This window comes from Erythrolamprus reginae, chromosome 11 (genome assembly GCF_031021105.1).
Source record: "Erythrolamprus reginae isolate rEryReg1 chromosome 11, rEryReg1.hap1, whole genome shotgun sequence".
NCBI lineage: Eukaryota > Metazoa > Chordata > Lepidosauria > Squamata > Dipsadidae > Erythrolamprus > Erythrolamprus reginae.
In genome coordinates, this window is record NC_091960.1 from 34,106,454 (window position 1) to 34,128,304 (window position 21,851).

Sequence of the window (21,851 nt, forward strand, 5' to 3'; positions counted from 1 at the left end):
ACTCCAACTACCATCAGCCCCAGCCTAAAGGGCCAGTGTTCAGACCACGCATGCTGGACTCTAACATCATGCAGAGGAGCTATGGCTTAATCAACCCTGACCGTTAAGGAGAGGACTAAGAATCAACGCAAAAAGAAACTTCGGGCAGAAGAGAAAAATCCCATCGCCTTCCTTGCAATCTGCAAACATCCCTTCTTGCAAAGTCCGACCCGAATTTGCTTCAGTTGCACGGAAGGAAGATGAAACAGCAAAGGAAGTGGACATTTCCAAATATCTGAAGTGTCAAGCTGGGTAAAGCTTTGCATCATCTACCAGGAAAAAAAAAGAAGTCTCGGGTTGAATTCAAGGTATTTTAGAGTGAAAAGGGATCTTGAAAGGAGGGTAGTGAAAGAACTGCCTGCAACTGGTGCTGTTTTTAGCCAGCATGAATCTGTCTCTGGGCCTAGAAAGCTCAGAACTAAGACGCCTTAAACAAGATCTAAGTATTGCCCACAAGATCATATGCTGCAACGTCCTCTCTGTCGGCGACTATTTCAGCTTCAACCGCAACAACACAAGAGCACACAAAAGATTTAAACTTAATATTAACCGCTCCAAACTTGACTATAAAAAATATGACTTCAGTAACCGAGTTGTCGAAGCGTGGAACTCATTACCGGACTCCATAGTGTCATCCCCAAACCCCCAACACTTTACCCTTAGATTATCTATGGTTGACCTCTCCAGATTCCTAAGAGGTCAGTAAGGGGCGAGTACAAGTGCACTAGAGTGCCTTCCGTCCCCTGTCCTATTGCTCTCCTATATCTCCTATTCCTTTCTTCTATTCCTATATCTCTTCTTCTATTCTTTCATTGATATGTTCTATTACTATATCTTCTTTTCTATTATTTCTTAGATATATTTTACTATGAGTATCTCCTCTATAACCTTCATCATGTATTTTACTATGTGTATATAGATATATACCCACTAAAACCCTCATTGTGTATTGGACAAAATAAATAAATCTAAAATCAACAATCAAGCAGATAAACAGTTAAGAAAAAGCATGCATATCTCTTGCATGTACGTATGATTGATTGATTGAGTTAGTTAGTTGACCTATCCAGATTCCTAAGAGGTCAGTAAGGGGCGAGTACAAGTGCACTAGAGTGCCTTCCGTCCCCTGTCCTATTGCTCTCCCATATCTTCTATTCCTATATCTCTTCTTCTATTCTTTCATTGATATGTTCTATTACTACGTCTTCTATTCTATTCTTTCATAGATATATTTTACTATGAGTATCTCCTCTATAACCATCATCATGTATTTTACTATGTGTATATAGATATATACCCACTAAAACCCTCATTGTGTATTGGACAAAATAAATCAATAAATACATAAATAAATGAATGAATGAATGAATGAATGAATGAATAAAATCAATTCTGATACATAGAAACTATGTATTCCAGGCATTGACCACTCTGTTGCTGAAGTTGAACTTTTTGCAATCAAGTTTGGAGTGGTTTACATTAAGTTGGTATCTATTGTGAGCTCGTTATTATTGCTGTTTAGTCAGAATGGTCAAACAAGTGGCGACTTCAGATCTCACTCAACAAATGCTCAGTCTTACACGTTGGCAAAAATAATCAAAACACAAAATACAAACTAGATGATCACAAACTTGTTGATGGTCCTCACTCAGTAAAGGACCTTTGAGTACTCATCTCCACTGATCTAAGTGCCCGAGCCCACTACAACAGCCTTGCTAAGAAGGCATTAAGAGTGGTTAACCTAATCTCGCGTAGCTTCTTCTCTGATAATATTGTACTTCTAACTAGAGCATATAAAATATTTAGCTATATTTTTAACTATTAGATTTGTATACTTATTGTTTGCATTGTATGTTGTGATAAACAAATAAATAAAAAAAATAAAAATAAAATAAAATAAAATAAAATAAAATAAATAAAATAAAATAAAATAAAATAATAAAATAAAATAAAACCCACACTCCATATCAGATATTAATGCAACTGAGAATGTCCAGGGATATTTCGCGAGATGAGTACTACACTCCTCCGTTTGCAACAGAATACCTTATGCCACCAGACTTGAAATTTGGGGCCTAGAAAATTTAGAATCTGCCGCCTGCTGTGTGCTAAGTGTAGCACACAAAAGTATCGGCTACAAGGTCCTACCTGTCGATGACTACTTCAGCTTCAACCGCAACAACACACGAGCTTGCAATAGATACAAACTTAATGGAAACCTCTCCAAACTTGATTGCAAAAAAATTCGACATCAGCAACAGAGCGGTCAATGCCTGGAATACATTACCTGACTCTTTAGTTTCTTCCTCAAATCCCCAAAAGTTTAACCTTAAATGGTCCACCATTGACCTCACCCCATTCCAAAGACCTCTGTAAGGGGCGTATATAAGTGCCTACCATCCCTGTCCTAACGTCCCCATGTATTCATAAAATATCATGAACTCAAAACCATATATCATATACTGTATATTCATATTCATATTCATATTCATATTCATATTATTATTATTATTATTATTATTATTATTATTATTATTATTATTATTATTATTATTATTATTTAGATTTCTATGCCATCCTTTTCGAAGCCACTCAGGGCGGCGTACAACATTTTAAATGCAAACAATATAGGTGAGAAATCTAATTATTTTAAAAGGACATATACAAAATTAATAAAAATCTAAATACAGTCATCCACATTCATCCAATTCAATCTTTCACATCGGCTGGGGACAATCTCGTGGCTCACGGTTCCCATGCCCGCCGGCAGAGGTGGGTCTTCAGAGCTTTACAAAAGATCTGGAGGGAGGGGGCGGTACGTATCTCTAGACTAGAGGGAGTTCAGACCTTCCAAAGTCCCTCCCCCAAGAGGAACATCTCTGGCTCCCTCTTATGGACAACCAGCAAATGACACTTAAAGGTACAGTCTTAAAGTTACATTTTTAGCTTCCTGTATTGCAACACCCAACATATTTACATACAAGACCAGAAAGCCCAAGTTAAGATTTTGCTCATATTCAAAATGGGAATTCAGCACACGAGGACAATCTTAAATTCAAGAACGGCCTTGCTTTTGAAACAAGCAGGACTCTCAAGCTTCCTTACCAAACAGCTCTCAGTGGAGACAAAGGGCTGGCAGGACTCCATTAAAAACCCCAGCCAGAAATCCACCAGCTCTTGTTTGGGTGACCACGTGTCAGGGGCTGTGTTGAAATGGTTGTAGATTGTGTAAGTCTCCTTGATGGAAGTCAAGTACCTGCCACAATTAGAGAGAAAAGGTGAGGCAAGAGGTGGAGGAAAGAAAAAAGGCCAACACAGACGTTTATTTATTTATCTTACCAGCCCTTCATGGCCCTTCATGGCACCGGACCTTCATGGCACCGGACCAGGGCATCTATGAGACCGCCTTCTGCCACACGAATCCCAGCGACCGGTTAGGTCCCACAGCAATGTCGTTTGGCGGGGCCCAGGGGAAGAGCCTTCTCTGTGGCGGCCCCGGCCCTCTGGAACCAACTCCCCCCAGAGGTTAGAACTGCCCCCACCCTCCTTGCCTTTCGTAAACTCCTTAAAACCCACCTCTGTCTTCAAGCATGGGGGAACTAAGACATCTCCCCCTGCCTATGTAGTCCTAGTGCATGATATGACTGTATGTATGTTTGTTATATTGGGGTTTCTTGCTTTTAGATTTTTAAATGTGTAATTGTTCTCTTAGATTTTTAATTATTCGATTTGTCAATATATATTGTTTTTGTCGCTGTTGTGAGCCGCCCCAAGTCTGCGGAGAGGGACGGCATACAAATCTAATAAATCAATCAATCGAATCAACCTAAGGTTGCCCAGGTATTTACTTATCTCAAGCCTGTATTAGGGGGAAAGAAGCACAGACATCGAAGCCTTTGTCTGATAGGGAGCCATTGAGAGGGGCCTTTCTTCCTGCTACTCCCATGCCCATCATCCCTGCCCTCTCCCTTCCCCCTCCCATGCGCTCCTCTTTCCCGCCCTTTCTACAATTTATTTATTTGATTGATTGATTTTGTCCAATACACAATGAGGGCTTTTGTGGGTATACACATGGTTGTGGTGACCCCCAACTATAAGTTTAGCGCCAATTCTTCCAACAGATCTTTAAGCTGATTGGCAGGAGGTCAGAGGGACACCCCCCTGTAAACGCCTGATGGGTTGGATTGTAAAAATATGTTCCGAGATGCCAGAATAGAAGCTTTAGTTCCTAACACCCTGGGGAATTTGTCTTTTCTCATGGTCTTAGGCGACCCCTGTGAAATGGTCGTTCGACCCCAAAAGGGGTGCCGACCCCAAGGTTGAGAACCACTGTTATAGAGTAGTGTTTTTCAACCAGTGTGCCGCGGCATACTAGTGTGCCGTGAGACATGGTCAGGTGTGCCGCAAAGCTCAGAGAGAGAAAGAAAACAAGAGAGAGAGAGAGAGAAAGCAAGAGAGAGAGAAAGAAAGAGAGAGAGAGAGAAAGAAAGAGAGAGAAAGAGAGAAAGCAAGAGAGAGAGAAAGAAAACAAGGGAGAGAGAAAGAAAGAAAGAAAGAAAGAGAGAGAAAGAAAGACAGAAAGACAGAAAGCAAGAGAGAGAAAAAGAAAATGAGAGAGAGAGAGAAAACAAGGGAGAGAGAAAGAAAGAAAGAGAGAGAAAGAAAGACAGAAAGCAAGAGAGAGAAAAAGAAAATGAGAGAGAGAGAGAAAGAAAACAAGGGAGAGAGAAAGAAAGAAAGAAAGAGAGAGAAAGAAAGAAAGCAAGAGAGAGAAAAAGAAAATGAGAGAGAGAGAGAGAAAGAAAGAGATAGAGAAAGAAAGAGAAAGAAAGCAAGAGAGAGAAAGAAAGAAAGCAAGAGAGAGAAAGAGAAGAGAAAGAAAGAAAGCAAGGGAGAGAGCAAGAGCTAGAGAGAAAGAAAGAAAGAGAGAGAGAGAAAGAGAGGGAGGGAAGGTGGGAGAGAGAAAGATAGAGGGAGGGAGGGAGGGAGAAAGAGAGCAAAAAAGAGGAAGGAACGAAGAGAGAAAGAAAGAGGGATGGGGAGAGAGAAAAAAAAGGAGTGAGAGAGAAATAGAGCAAAAGGGAGGAAGAGAAAAAAAAATTGTCCAAACTTTTTTTAGCCCCCCCCCCCCCAATGTGCCCCAGGGTTTTGTAAATGTAAAAAATGTGCCATGGCTCAAAAAAGGTTGAGAACCACTGTTATAGAGGATATACTCATAGTAAAATATATCTAAGAAAGAAGAGAAGAGAAGATAGAGGAATGATAGGAAATGAAAAGAGGTCAAGGCGTATACTGATTTCAGAGAAGATGAAAAGTCGCCCACTACGTACCACACTGGAGCATTCAGCTTGTACAGCTTCTCAGAGGATTGGATGATTTTGTCCAAGTCGCCCGTTAAGATGCTTGCGCCAAAATAGAAACCGACGTCCCAATAGTGCTGCATTTTTTCCAGGCTTCCCTTCCTCCCCAAAACGCAGCTCACCTTCATCCCTGCCAGAAAAAAGGAAGGTTGTTACACGGAAAGGATAGGATTTTTTTTTTTTTTAAATCCCCCACTGTTTAGTTCCAGCCTTTGGATTAAGCCAGGACTGTGAACCTCAAGGCTCGAGGACTGGATGCGGGCCACGGGATATTTTTTTTTTTCTTTCTTTCTTTCTTTCTTTCTTTCTTTCTTTCTTTCTTTCTCTCTTTCTTTTTTTCTTTTCTTTCTTTTTTCTTTCTATCTATCTATCCATACATACATCCATCATCTCTCTCTCTCTCTTTAGCTATCTATCCATCTATCTATCCCAATCATAATAATAATTTATTAGACTTGTATGCTATCATACAAGTATCATCTATCATATCTCTCTTTCTATCTATCTATCTATCTATCTATCTATCTATCTATCTATCTATCTATCTATCTATCTATCTATCATCTACCTACCTACCTATCCACCCACCCACCCACCCACCCATCCATCCACCCTTTGTGTGCCTTTGTGTAATATATATGCACACATATGGCATATATACATAGAATTAAATAGTATATTTTGGATGTTCAGTAATAGTAAATAGATAGGGAAGTTGTATCTTTTTGAGGAGAGGCCAGGCACTCTAAGCCAAACCCTTGACATGAGTGACGTCAAGTTGGTCACCTTTAAGCCAGTCACATGACCTTTAAGCCACCCCTTGGCGACATGATCGTCAAGCCACCCCCACCTGGTCACATGGCTTGCAAGCCACACCCACAAAATAAGCCACGCCCACAGAGTGGTAGTAAAAAAAATCATCCATTCAGGCCCTGCAATTAGCTGCATACAAAACGGGCGACGGAGAGGCAGGGTGGGGTGAAGGGGGCCAAGCAAGAGTGGGATGTGGGGGTTCTCCGAACTGCACATAATCTTAGCTAGAGGTTCTCCCAAACCCTTTCGAACCCATGGCTGAACTGCACATAAAGAAACCCATCAACATTCATGAGGGTGTATGCTCCAATAAGCACTCGTTTGTTTTTTGTCCCAATGGACTAACATGCTGACCCCTCTTTCGAGCCTGATGACCCTCCCCTCCTTTCCCATCTGCCCGAATGAATTTAGTCAGTGATAACAGAGAGCAGTCCCACACCTATCTGCCGAAGTTGCATAGAGGCTTCAAAGCTGTGTCCCGCAGCGATGAGCAACACAACCGAATTGATTCCAGCGTGAAGGCTTGGCTCTGTCAGGAAGGCCTTGTGGTACCTGGGGGATGAAAGCACAAGGATGAAAAGTAACCCTTTCAGGGTCAAACGTTTGGCGATCGGCAGGGACACCGCATATTTTGGGGAGGGGTAAGACAACAACAGAGTTGGAACGGACCTTGAAATCTCACACTACTTACCAGAGCTTACAAAACTTTCGCCAGACCCATCCTCGAATACAGCTCATCTGTTTGGAACTCATATCGCATCTCAGACATTAACACCCTTGAAAATGTCCAAAGATACTTCACCAGAAGAGCCCTTCACTCCTCCACTCGAAACAGAAGACCCTACGAGACTAGACTTTCAATCCTGGGCCTAGAACTAAGACGCCTTAAACAAGATCTAAGTATTGCCCACAAGATCATATGCTGCAACGTCCTGCCTGTCGGCGACTACTTCAGCTTCAACCACAACAACACAAGAGCACACAACAGATACAAACTTAATATTAACTGCTCTAAACTTGACTGTAAAAAATATGACTTCAGTAACCGAGTTGTCGAAGCGTGGAACTCATTACCGGACTCCATAGTGTCATCTCCAAACCCCCAATACTTTGCCCTTAGATTATCTACGGTTGACCTCTCCAGATTCCGAGGAGGTCAGTAAGGGGCGAGTACAAGTGCACTAGAGTGCCTTCCGTCCCCTGTCCTATTGCTCTCCTATCTCTCCTCTACCTTTCTTCTATTCCTATATCCCTTCTTCTATTCTTTCATTGATATGTTCTATTACTATACCTTCTTTTCTATTATTTCTTAGATATATTTTACTATGAGTATCTCCTCTATAACCTTCATCATGTATTTTACTATGTGTATATAGATCTTTGGGGTTTTTTTGTTTTTTGTTTATATATATATTGGGGTTTCTTGTTTTTTAGACTTTTTAAATGTATTATTGTTATTTTAGGTTCTAACTATTAGATTTGTCATTGTATATTGTTTTTATCATTGCTGTAAGCCGCTCCGAGTCTACGGAGAGGGGCGGCATACAAATCTAATAAATAATAATAATAATAATAATAATAATAGTAGTAGTAGTAGTAATAATAATAATAATAATAATAATAATAATAATAATAATAGTAGTAGTAGTAGTAATAATACCCACTAAAACCCTCATTGTGCATTGGACAAAATAAATAAATAAAATAAAATAAAATAAAATAAAAAGTAAGTAAGTAAGTAAGTAAGTAAGTAAGTAAGTAAGTAAGTAAGTAAGTAAGTAAGTAAGTAAGTGTTTCAGCAAGCTGATTTTCAGCCTTGGGAAAGGCCATTTCACTCTCCAGATACTTTAGGGAAGCTTCCTGAAGCCCCAGAGTGTAAAAAACAGCACAATGGGCAAACAGGAAGTACAGTTTGCAAACTTCCGGTTTGGCCGTTGTTCTTGTTTTTTAGGGCGTTCTTAGGTAGAGGTAACACTGTACTATATACTTTGGGGGTTTTTTTGTTTGCTCTTTTTAATGTATATATATTCAATAAAGATTATTTTTTTAAAAGAAGAATGGTTTGGGAATCGAGGTGAGCGTGGAAGGATTCCTCTCCGCTCCTCACCAAAAGAAGGCCTTGTCTCTCTTCTCGCCATCCGTGAACCCAGAGTCAATGTACATGTCTTTGTAGATGCGCCCGCACATGCAGTAGAGGTCAGGCGCCACCCCTTCGGGCTTCTCCACCAGAGGCAGGAGGACAGAGAGCGCTTTCTCACGGTCCCCGGGTCGGTTCCGCCTGCAGAGAGATCACATACAGATTAACAAAGTTGAATGGGACCTTGTAGGTCATCCAGTCCAACCTCCCACCCAAGCAGGACACTCTACACCAGTGATGGCGAACCCTTTTTTTCCTCCGGTGCCAAAAGGGCGGGTGTGTAGCATTTGTGTGCGTGCCCACACCCATAATGCAATGCTCTCCCACCCACACATTCATTAATTCATTAATTCATTAATTCATTAATTAATTCATTCATTCAATTTTTATGTTCTTTTTGTGTTCTGCTTTCTGTTCTCATGTGTGTGTGTGTGTGTGTATCTACATATCTATCTGTCTATCTACCTACCTACCTACCTACCTACCTATCATCTATCTATCTATCTATCTATCTATCTATCTATCTATCTATCTATCATCATCTATCTATCTATCTATCTATCTATCTATCTATCACCTATCTATCTATCTATCTATCTATCATCTATCTATCTATCTATCTATCTATCTATCTATCTATCTATCATCTATCTATCTATCTATCTATCTATCTATCTATCTATCTATCATCTATCTATCATCTATCTATCTATCTATCTATCTATCTATCTATCTATCTATCTATCTACCTATCTATTTAATTTTTTTGCGGCCCTTGTCCTTAGACTCAGGGCGGCTTACAACATGTTAGCAATAGCACTTTTTAACAGAGCCAGCCTATTGCCCTCACAATCCGGGTCCTCATTTGACCCACCTCGGAAGGATGGAAGGCTGAGTCAACCTTGAGCCGGTGATGAGATTTGAACCGCTGACCTGCAGATCTACAGTCAGCTTCAAAGGCCTGCAGTACAGCACTCTACCTGCTGTGCCACCCCAGCGTGAACAACCCCCCCCCAAAACACACACACTTTGCCCAGTGAAGGACTGCAAAAATTGTTTACCACCACACTGTAGCCGTGGATTATTTTGTGGGTGTGGCTTGCTAGATATGTGACCAGGTGGGAATGGCTTGATAATCATGTGACCGGGGGTGGTGGCTTAAAGGTCATGTAACTGGCTTAAAGGTGACCAAAACTTGACATCACTCACGTCAGGGGTTTGGGTTAGGGTGCCTGGCCTCTCCTCGCCTCAAAGAGACACAATTTCCCTATTAACGAACATCCAAAATATACTATTTAATCCTATGTATATATGCCATACGTGTACATACATATTACACACAGGCACACAAAAATGTACATTATCTACTATATAAACTGTATGCACAGTTTGTATATGTATGTACAGTGTTCCCTTGATTTTTGCGGGGGATGCGTTCCAAGACTGCCCATGAAAGAGATACGGAAGTAAATACACCATTTTAGGCTATGGACAGTATCACCAGCCATCTCTTAACACTTTAAACCCCTAAATTACCATTTCCTATTCCCTTAACAACCATTTACTCACCATTATTACTGGTACTCACCATTGTATAAGACACTTAGTGATCCTGATATTTATAAACATAATTACTTATTAACAATAATTATTTTTTTGTTATTTATTTGCAAAAATTATTAGTATGATGTCATTGGGCGGTAAAAACCGTAGCATAGAAAAAAGCCCACAAAGTATTTTTTAATTAATATTTTTTGAAAAACCATGGTATAGGCTATTCGCGAAGTTCGAACCCGCGAAAATCGGGGGAACACTGTACACACAAACACAGCTCTTCTAAAATTATACACATTCAACCTCATTTACTGCAATAGGAAAAACAGAGCCCAGAAGGGGAAAAAAGAAAAAAAAAATCAAAATTTGCTACTAGTTCTGCATGCCTGGAGAAGGGACGCCTAGAAATCTGATTAATAAATAATAATTAATTAATTAATTAATTGATAATTATTTATTAATCAGATTTCTATGCCTCCCTTCTCCAGGCATGCAGAACCAGATGGATGCAGGAGTGAAATGTATTTATTATTTATTTATTTATTTATTTATTTATTTATTTATTTATTTATTAATAAATAAATACATTTCACTCCTGCATCCACTTGGTTATTCCTGCTTTGGATAAAGTTAATAAGCAGGAGGAAATTTGGAATTACGGGAGCTTCTGTGATCTCCTGGAGTCTCCTCTTCCCAGGAGGAATCTAAGGCAACTTGCAATTTGTGTTCTAAAAAGCGTCTGGAGCTTTGCTTTTCCTTCAATTATATTACATCTCTCTCTCTCTCTGCAGCCATAGAAAGACATTCTGGTTGCCCCAGAGAGCCCCAGTGGCCGGAGGCATTAAGATGATCAAAGCAAGAAACGTGTCCTTATTTCTCAGAAGAATCTCACCTGTCCAGAGCAAAGGCATAGTGGAAACAGATGTTGTGCTGCTCAGCCACGTTGCACGTTGGTAGGTTCTGGAGAGTCTCCACCAGGGTGATGATAGCATCACAGTCCTGTAGAAGATAATACCGAGTGGCTATGAGGACGTAGAGCAGGGCCCCCCAGACTTGTGGACTTCAAGTTCGACTTCAATTGGACCAAGCCCCAACTGATATGCAGTGAAGTATCTGTGTTAGGTGGTATGTTGAAAGGTGGGAACTTAGGGAGGGCAGTAAGTGGGGAGGAAGTTGGATTTTTTCCAGTGGTGAAAAACCCATTCCCTCCCCACTCCTGGGGGAAGGATACTGCAAAATCTCCATTCCCTCCCCACTCTTGGGGGAAAGATACTGCAAAACTGCCCCGAGTCTTCGGAGAGGGGCGGCATACAAATCTAATAAAACTTAAACTAAAACTTAAAACCCCCATTCCCTCCCCACTCCGGGGGAAGGATACTGCCAAATCCCCATTCCCTCCTCACTCCAGGGGAAGGATACTGCCAAATCCCCATTCCCTCCCCACTCCAGGGGAAGGATACTGCCAAATCCCCATTCCCTCCCCACTCCAGGGGAAGGATACTGCCAAATCCCCATTCCCTCCCCACTCCAGGGGAAGGATACTGCCAAATCCCCATTCCCTCCTCACTCCAGGGGAAGGATACTGCCAAATCCCCATTCCCTCCCCACTCCAGGGGAAGGATACTGCGAAATCTCCCTTCCCTCCCCACTCCAGGGGAAGGATACTGCGAAATCTCTATTCCCTCCTCACTCCAGGGGAAGGATACTGCCAAATCCCCATTCCCTCCCCACTCCAGGGGAAGGATACTGCCAAATCCCCATTGCCTCCCCACTCCAGGGGAAGGATACTGCCAAATCCCCATTCCCACCCCACTCCAGGGGAAGGATACTGCCAAATCTCCATTCCCTCCCCACTCCAGGGGAAGGATACTGCCAAATCCCCATTCCCTCCCCACTCCAGGGGAAGGATACTGCCAAATCCCCATTCCCTCCCCACTCCAGGGGAAGGATACTGCCAAATCCCCATTCCCACCCCACTCCAGGGGAAGGATACTGCCAAATCCCCATTCCCACCCCACTCCAGGGGAAGGATATTGCAAAATCCCCATTCCCAACACACTCCAGGGGAAGGATATTGCAAAATCCCCATTCCCACCCCACTCCAGGGGAAGGATATTGCAAAATCCCCATTCCCAACACACTCTGGGGCCAGCCAGAGGTGGTATATGCCGGTTCCCCGAACTACCTAAAAATTCTACTACAAGTTCTCCAGAACCTGTCAGAACCTGCTGGGTTTCACCCCTGATTTTATGCTAAGAAAGCATCTTTGTTGTTTCAGGAAGTCCAAAGTTTCAACCGCAACTTGATTAATCTTAAATAGAATAGAAAACCCAGCACGTAAGCAAAATTTTATTTCTATTTTTTTGGGTTCAGCAGAATTAATTGAGAAGTTGCTTATCTTCTAGACTCGTACTTCCCAGATCTGGGTAAATTACTCAGAATTGGATAAGAGTGGTTTTTCTTTGAGTAATAACATATAAACCCATTCAGCAATGACAACAGGCACCATTTAAATGGACTGTAAGTTGCTTTATCTTCATTGGGTAAAAAGGACTTTAAAATAATAATAATAATAATTATTATTATTTATTAGATTTGTATGCCACCCCTCTCCATAGACTCGGGGTAGCATACAAATAATAACAGAGTTGGAAGGGATCTTGGAGGTCTTCTAGTCCAACCCCCTGCTTAGGCAGGAAAACCTACACCACTTTGGACAAATGGTAATCTGACATCTTCTTTAAAACTTCCAGTGTTGGAGCATTCACAACTTCTGGAGGCAGGCTGTTCCACTGGTTAATTGTTCTAATTGTCAGGAAATTTTTCCTTAGTTCTAACTTATTTCTCTCCTTGTTTAGTTTCCACCTACTGCTTCTTGTTCTACCCTCAGGTGCTTTGGAGAATAGGTTGACTCCTTCTTCTTTGAGATATTGGAACACTACTATCATGTCTCTCATAGTCCTTTTCATTAAACTAGCCATGCCCAGTTCCTGCAACTGTTGTTCTTATGTTTTAGCCTCCAGTCCCCTAATCATCTTTGTTGCTCTTCTCTGCACTCTTTCTAGAGTCTCCACATCCTATAAATCCGATAAACAGTTTTGGGAAAGGAATGAAAAATTTTGGAAGTGCTGATCTTGACCCTTGATCTTAATAAAAGGACTTCCCTCAATGCTTTTTAGTTATCTTCTGCAGAAACCCTACTGCTATCAATGTCAATCTTTGCCATTTGCTCCCTAAAAAGATTTAAAGTTTGCAGAAGATGTGGAAATTTGGATAGATAATTGATTAGCTAGAATGAACAGGCGTGGTCTAGGAGTCCACGGAGTGGGGCATCATACAAATCCAATTCATATGCTCATATGCTGCAATGTCCTACCGGTCAACGACTACTTCAGCTTCAACCACAATAATACAAGAGCACGCAACAGATTCAAACTTAATACGAACCGCGCCAAACTTGACTGTAAAAAATATGATTTCAACAATCGAGTTATCGAAGTGTGGAACTCATTACTGGACTCAATTTTGTCAACCCCTAATCCCCAACACTTCTCCCTTAGACTCTCCACGATTGACCTCTCCAGGTTCCTAAGAGGCCAGTAAGGGGCGTACATAAGTGCACTGGTGTGCCTTTCGTCCCCTGTCCAATTGTCTTTCCTTTCTTTCACCTATCTTCTATATCCTATTCCTTTCATATATCCTCTCCTCTAAGTTCACTTTCTCCCTCATTTATATTACCACATGTCTATTTTTCTTCCTATGTATTTGTGTATTGGACAAATGAATAAATAAAATAAATAAATAAATTAATTAATTAATAAATAATAATACATTTTGGGGCACTCCCAGGGGAAATTTCCCTATTTACTATTACTTAAGATCCAAAATATACTCTTTAATTCTATGTATATATGCCATATGTGTACATACATATTACACCCAGGCACACAAAAATATACATGATCTACTAAATAAACTGTATGTGTATGTACACACACAGAGCTCTCCTAAAATTACACACATTCAACCTCATTTACTGCGATAGGAAAAACTTACACAGAGCCCAGAAGGGGAAAAAAAGGGGGGGGGGAAATCAAAATTTTTCTACCGGTTCTGCGTACCTGACCAAACCTGTAGGAGCCCATCACCTCATGTGCAGAAGGTGACAAAGCATCCATGGGAATGGAGTGTGGGTGTAAAAGCTCACTCCACTTGCAAGCTCTTGCAAATCATGCATTTACGAAATGGTAGGGGAGGTAAGTAGATTTCACCGCTGCAACCAATCCTACCAGCTCCCAGTTACCTGTGGAGAGGTGAAGCCCCAAGAGCCCCAAGAGGTGAGCTTACCTGAGCATCTCGGTAGGAGAGAAGGAAGTTCATGACAATGTCTAGGCTCAGGCACTCCACGCTGTCCAGGCGCTGTAGGATGCTCGTCAGTTCACGGCTCAGTTGTTCCCCATGGTACATTTCGCGCGCCTTCCAAATGTCACTACGAATCATCTCCCGGAAGTAGCCGCTGGAGAAAACACACATACAACCGGGCTTTAAATAGTGCTTCCATCTTGTCCAGGGCGGGTGAGTGGGTTTGCTTAGGGCCCCTCCTCTCTCCTGTGACTCGTCAGTGTTCAAGAGCCATTCCCAGGACGAGCAGAGAAAGAACAAAAACCGTTAAGGCATTCACAAACTAGGAGAGCCATGTTAACAAGGTCCGCCAATGAATATTCATTCATTCATTCATTCATTCATTCATTCATTCATTCATTCATTCATTCGATTGATTTTTATGCCACCCTTCTCCTTAGACTCAGGGCGGCTTACAACATGTTAGCAATAGCACTTTTTAACAGAGCCAGCCTATGGCCCCCACAATCCGGGTCCTCATTTTACCCACCTCGGAAGGATGGAAGGCTGAGTCAACCTTGAGCCGGTGATGAGATTTGAACCGCTGACCTTCAGATCTACAGTCAGCTTCAGTGGTCTGCAGTACAACACTCTACCTGGATGCGCCACCCCGCAATGGGAGCTAAACCCTTTGAGTCTGTGCAGAGAATCAAAACTGAAAACTTAAGCTTAAGTGGGCGTGGCTCAGCTCACTCTGCTCTCTTGTCCACTCTGTGTTTGTCTGCTTGTCTGAAATAAAACTAACTGTTCTCTGCTACTTGTAACTGCTTGAAGAATAATCTACCGTATTTTTCAGAGTATAAGACGCACCTTAGTTTTGTGGGGAGGGAAATAGGGAAAAGAATCTGCTTGTCAGATATTCATCTGGCTAGCATCCTTAGTCTCGTCAGCTTCATGCCATGTATAAGGCGGGACCAAACACACACACACACACCCCGTTTCCTAATGATTAGCCCAAAGTTACCCAGCTGGCTTTCACGTTTAAGGTGGGACTAAAACTCACTCAACCACTATTGATATTGATAAAATTGAACGGGTCCAAAGACGGGCTACAAGAATGGTGGAAGGTCTTAAGCATAAAACGTATCAGGAAAGACTTCATGAACTCAATCTGTATAGTCTGGAGGACCGAAGGGAAAGGGGGGACATGATCGAAACATTTCAATATGTTAAAGGGTTAAATAAGGTTCAGGAGGGAAGTGTTTTTAATAGGAAAGTGAACACAAGAACAAGGGGGCACAATCTGAGGTTAGTTGGGGAAAAGATCAGAAGCAACATGTCCACTTTTTTTAGACATTGTGCCTATGACAAGAACACAGCATTTGAAGCAAATCTCTGGCAACACATAATGCTTTGTTATGGTGACAAGGGTGAGGTCTACCACAACTTCCTGCCATCTTGACTCCAAGACATTTTCGAGAACAGGAACTAGGATCCGAAGACCAAAAAGAAAAAGAAAAAAGAGGTCCTTCTGTTTTGGTTTGGTTGCTTCCATTTCATGTTTTATTGTCCATTATGAAAGAAAGAAAGAAAGAAAGAAAGAAGGAAAGAAAGAAAGGAAAGAAAAGAAAGAAAGAAAGAAAGGAAGAAAAGGAAGGAAAGGAAGGAAAGGAAGGAAGGAAAGGAAGGAAAGAAAAAGAAAGAAAGAAATATGTAATATGGTAAATGATTTAGCTTTACTAGATAAATGGTCAAAGCAATGGAAACTGCAGTTTAATGTTTCCAAATGTAAAATAATGCACTTGGGGAAAAGGAATCCTCAATCTGAGTATTGCATTGGCAGTTCTGTGTTAGCAAAAACTTCAGAAGAGGAGGATTTAGGGGTAGTGATTTCTGACAGTCTCAAAATGGGTGAGCAGTGTGGTCGGGCTGTAGGAAAAGCAAGTAGGATGCTTGGCTGCATAGTTAGAGGTATAACAAGCAGGAAGAGGGAGATTGTGATCCCCTTATATAGAGCGCTGGTGAGACCCCATTTGGAATACTGTGTTCAGTTCTGAAGACCTCACCTACAAAAAGATATTGACAAACTTGACCGGGTCCAAAGACGGGTTACAAGAATGGTGGAAGGTCTTAAGCATAAAACGTATCAGGAAAGACTTCATGAACTCAATCTGTATAGTCTGGAGGACAGAAGGAAAAGGGGGGACATGATCGAAACATTTAAATATATGAAAGGGTTAAATGAGGTCCAAGAGGGAAGTGCTTTTGATAGAAAAGTGAACCCAAGAACAAGGGGACACAATCTGAAGTTAGTTGGGGGAAAGATCAAAAGCAACGTGAGAAAATATTATTTCACTGAAAGAGTAGTAGATTCTTGGAACAAACTTCCAGCAGATGTGGTTGGTAAATCCACAGTAACTGAATTTAAACATGCCTGGGATAAACATAGATGCGTCCTAAGATAAAATAAAGGAAATAGTATAAAGGCAGACTAGATGGACCATGAGGTCTTTTTCTGCCGTCAGTCTTCTAGGTTTCTATGTTTCGAAAGAAAGAAAGAAAGAAAGAAAGAAAGAAAGAAAGAAAGAAAGAAAGAATAAGGTCCTTCAGAGAATAATGCCTGGTCTATCACCAAAGAGCTGATGACAGAGCTTTGCAATTAGGAAAAAGGAGGGGCTTCCAACCCATTTCCCCATTTCACTTCTATAGACGTGGCTTCACTATTAGCAGACGTTGGTTTAAAGGGGGAAAAAAAAATCAAAATGAGAAGTTTGACCCAAGCTAAAACATTACACTGTGGGGAAAGTCTAGATTTTGAGGAAACCTGAGAAGGCTTTGTGTCAGTTTCCTAAGAAAGTCTAACTACGTCTTCAAATTACCCCAGAAACTGACATCAAACAGTTCAAAGGCTCTGATTGAAGTTCAGGTTTGGGAGGTATACATACCTCCAAAAATAGAAGGCTGCTTATCTTGTTTGTCAGAGGAGATTCCATAGAATTTTACAATCTCCTTTCAGCCTTCCTGCTTAATTCAGACAGAATTAAGTGTAGACAGTAAAATCTACTCTACTCCCTAGGTACTATAGGTACTATGAGTCTACAGAGAGGGGCGGCATACAAATCCAATAAATTATTATTATTATTATTATTATTACTACTCTAATCCTAGCTACTACGGGTATCTCAGAATGGCTTCTGTCCGTTTATTCCCTCTTTAATATAATATAGTTAATTTTTAACTCTATTTAAATCTCCTTTACTCGCTTTTGTCTTTTTTGCCATTTACAAATACCCACAATTATTCTTCAGTCAGATTAAAGATATATTTGAATGTTTTCTTTCCAGTGTAGGCAATAAAAGACCAGGGGAAACTCAACCACTTCTGTCTGTTGACATTCCCAACGATAAGATAATGCCATAAATACTGAAAATAATACAGGGACTCAAAGACATATTTTTGAAAATATATCTAATCACTTTGAAAGATTTACAAGCGCTCTGCCACGATTATCTTATTTACAAAGTCGTGCTTCACGTTCCTGCTGAGTCAACTCACCTATCAAGCAAGTCTCGTTACCCATGTAAATTTTCACAACCCAAACCATCCAAAAGATGCTTGGAATCTTGGAAGAACTCAGAATTTCCCCCAGAAAATACAATAATTAGAAAAATATATGAATGTGCAGAGATGGATAGATTAACGATTGATTTGCGAGCTAAAATTGAAGCACATTAGGTAAATATATATATTGTTCTGAGTTCGGGTTTTGCCCTGTGTAATGTTTTGCATGTCTATGCGACGTTTCGGTGAAATCACATTCACCATCTTCAGGCTGGAGTTCCAATCTTTGTGTTGTTGTAAATGGAATATTAGCAAACTGACATTTCTTCTTAGTATGTAGTGTGGGGGTGGAGATTTGCTTTGAATGTAGCAAATAGATTGGGTGACTATGCTTCAGTGATCTGATTGGTTGGTGTAATCATAGTTGTTAGAAGGAATGACATGAAGATTTTATGAAGTTTTTTGTTTAAGGCTGATTTCCAAATATAAAATTCTAAAATCATAATAATTAGAAGGATTGACATGTTGATTATTATGAAGTGTTTATTTTGTTTAAGGCTGGTTTCCAAATCTCTGGCAGGCGGGAGGTATCATCTCTTTTATTTAAACAAAGGGGTCTCCTCTCAATTTCGATAGCTTCTAGAGAGATTCTTTTATATAAATTCTCTGTTTTGTGGAGTAATTTAGTTTTTTCAAAGTCAATTTCGTGCCCTGTTTTTTTAATGTGCTGGACAAGGGAGGAGGTCTTTTCTTGTTTTTTGACTGCATTCATATTTATATATGATATATATATATATATTATATATTAATATATATATATATTATATATACACGCATAACGTATGTATAATAGTATATAGAAGAGTACAATGTATAAGTATACTAATATCCAGCATAATAGTATAAAATATAAGTATATTATCTGTTTTATTAAAACAATATTAAGTGTAATATGATTAAATGTATATAAGTTTATAAAGTTCAAAAGAAAAATATGCAAGAATGTACCAATGCAGAACTATTTATTGTATTTATTATGTTTTTGTTTTCTTAAAATGAAAAGTTGCTTGTCCTGGAGGCGTCTGTAATATGGTAAATGATTTAGCTTTACTAGATAAATGGTCAAAGCAATGGAAACTGCAGTTTAATGTTTCCAAATGTAAAATAATGCACTTGGGGGAAAGGAATCCTCAATCTGAGTATTGCATTGGCAGTTCTGTGTTAGCAAAAACTTCAGAAGAGAAGGATTTAGGGGTAGTGATTTCTGACAGTCTCAAAATGGGTGAGCAGTGTGGTCGGGCGGTAGGAAAAGCAAGTCGGAAGCTTGGCTGCATAGCTAGAGGTATAACAAGCAGGGAAAGGGAGATTGTGATCCCCTTATATAGAGCGCTGGTGAGACCACATTTGGAATACTGTGTTCAGTTCTGGAGACCTCACCTACAAAAAGACATTGACAGAATTGAACGGGTCCAAAGACAGACTACAAGAATGGTGGAAGGTCTTAAGCATAAAACGTATCAGGAAAGACTTAATGAACTCCATCTGTATAGTCTGGAGGACAGAAGGAAAAGGGGGGAACATGATCGAAACATTTAAATATGTTAAAGGGTTAAATAAGGTTCAGGAGGGAAGTGTTTTTAATAGGAAAGTGAACACAAGAACTAGGGGGCACAATCTGAGGTTAGTTGGGGGAAAGATCAGAAGCAACATGAGAAAATATTATTTTACTGAAAGAGTAGTAGATCCTTGGAACAAACTTCCAGAAGACGTGGTTGGTAAATCCACAGTAACTGAATTTAAACATGCCTGGGATAAACATAGATCCATTGTAAGATAAAATACAGGAAATAGTATAAGGGCAGACTAGATGGACCATGAGGTCTTTTTCTGCCGTCAGTCTTCTATGTTTCTATGTTTCTATGTCCCTGCCTGGATTACGGTTTTCAGGTTCTAAAGCAGGGGTCTTCAAACTTGGCAACTTTAAGACTTGTGGACTTCAACTCCCAGAATTCCCCTGCCTACATGGCTGGCTACTTGGGGAATTCTGGCAGTTGAAGTCCAAAAGGTCTTAAAAGTTGCCATGGGTGGACAGCCTTGGTGTAAAGTACCTGTAGGACAACAATTCTGGGAGTTGAAGTCCACAAGTCTTAAATTTGCCAAGTTTGAGGAGCCCTGTAATCTAAAGGGCTGAATTTGGAAAAGTTCCCCTTGCCACTGATATCAAATTCCTGATTTGAAGTAAAAAGGAGGACGGGAGGATTACCTGGAGCTGACAGATGTGCCCTCGAGCAGTTTAGCCAGTTGCGCTGTGAGTGGATTGAAGAAGGCTTTCATGTTGAAGTTGGACTGGTAAAGTTCGGTCAAGCACATCATGGTGCCGACATCGCAACAGAAGACCTCCTTCTGGTTTGTCACCACATAAGGGATGAAGGTGTAGCTCCCGTTGCTTTCCTAGGAAAGATACAAAGAGAGGTCAGTACAGAAATCCCATCCCTCTCGACAATTCTTCACTCTGGAAAAATCTCTTGCGTTTGTTAAAAAGTTTTCCAAAGGTGGCAAGTTCCAGGCACTTCTCCAACACTCGCGGTCTGCATTGGCTGCCAATCAGTTTCCGAACTCAATTCAAACACTTAACGATTGTCATAGGGGTCAAATAAGCAATGAAGAACAATCAATATTAATAAAAATCTAAGGATACAAGCAACAAGTTACAGTCATACATTCAGAAGTTGAAGCCCTAGGACAGTGATTATCAACCTTTTTTGAGCCGCGGCACATTTTTTACATTTACAAAACCATGGAGCACATGGGGGGGCGGCTAAAAAAGTTTGAACAAAAAATTCCCCTCTCTCTCTCTCTTCCTCCTTTTTGCTCTATTCCTCTCTCCCTCCCTCTTTCTCTCCCTTCCTCTTTTTTTCCTCTCTATCTCTCCATTCCTCTTTCTTTCTCTCTTGCTTCTTTCCTCTTTTTGCTCTCTTTCTCTCTCCCTCCCTACCTCCCTCTATGTCTTTCTCTCTCCCACCTTCCCTCTCTCTGTCTCTTTCTTTCTTCCTTCCTTCCTCTCTCCTCTCTTTCTTTCTTTCTCTCTTATTCTCTTTCTCTCTCTTTCTTTCTTTCTCACTCGTTCTTTCTTTCTCTCTCTCTTTCTTTCTTTCTCTCTCTCTCGCGCTTTCTTTCTCTCTCTCTTATTCTCTTTCTCTCTCTTTCTTTCTCACTCGTTCTCTTTCTCTCTCTCTCTCTTTCTTTCTCTCTCTCTCTCTCTTTCTTTCTCTCTCTCTCTTTCTCTCTCTCTTGTTTTCTTTCTCTCTTGCTTGCTTTCTCTCCCTCTTGCTCTTTCTTTCTTTCTCTCTCTCTTTTTCTTTCTCTCTCTTGCTTGCTTGCTTTCTCTCCCTCTTGCTCTTTCTTTCTCTCTCTCTTGTTTTCTTTCTCTCTCTGAGCTTCGCAGCACACCTGACCATGTTTCACGGCACACTAGTGTGCCGCGGCACACTGGTTGAAAAACACTGCCCTAGGATATGTACTATATCTGGATGGTTTTTATTTTTACTCCAAGATGTGCATTGGTTGCCAACTAGCTTCCAGACTCAATTCAAAGTATTGGTGATGACCTACAAAGCCCTTCATGGCATCGGACCAGAATATTCAATTCAATTCAATTTATTAGATTTGTATGCCGCCCCTCTCCGAAGACTCGGGGTGGCTCACAACAATAATAAAAACAATATTATAGTAGAACAAATCTAATATTAAAAAAGCATATAAAACCCTATCATATTTTTAAAAAGCCAAACAACACATTCATACCAAACATAAAAAAATATATATATAAAAAAAAGCCTGGGGGAAAGGTGTCTCAACTCCCCCATGCCTGGCGGTATAAGTGAGTCTTGAGTAGTTTACAAAAGACAGGGAGGGTGGGGGCAATTCTAATCTCCCGGGGGAGTTGATTCTAGAGGGCTGGGGCCGCCACAGAGAAGGCTCTTCCCCTGGGGCCCACCAAACGATATTGTTTAGTCGACGGGACCCGGAGAAGGCCAACTCTGTGG

At 40.7% G+C, this 21,851-nt stretch overlaps 1 protein-coding gene across 1 annotated transcript in view; it reads right to left on the reverse strand.

The window, feature by feature from the left end:
- Positions 1-21,851, reverse strand: part of MAP3K6 (mitogen-activated protein kinase kinase kinase 6) — a 105,065-nt gene that overhangs the window by 48,820 nt on the left and 34,394 nt on the right. Inside the window, exons 3-9 of the mRNA XM_070764158.1 lie at positions 20,069-20,256; positions 14,251-14,419; positions 10,796-10,902; positions 8,320-8,490; positions 6,652-6,764; positions 5,370-5,529; positions 3,145-3,295 (exon numbers count right to left, since the gene is read on the reverse strand). Of these exons, the coding sequence (XP_070620259.1) occupies positions 3,145-3,295; positions 5,370-5,529; positions 6,652-6,764; positions 8,320-8,490; positions 10,796-10,902; positions 14,251-14,419; positions 20,069-20,256 (1,059 nt within the window). The remainder of the gene's footprint in view (positions 1-3,144; positions 3,296-5,369; positions 5,530-6,651; positions 6,765-8,319; positions 8,491-10,795; positions 10,903-14,250; positions 14,420-20,068; positions 20,257-21,851) is intronic.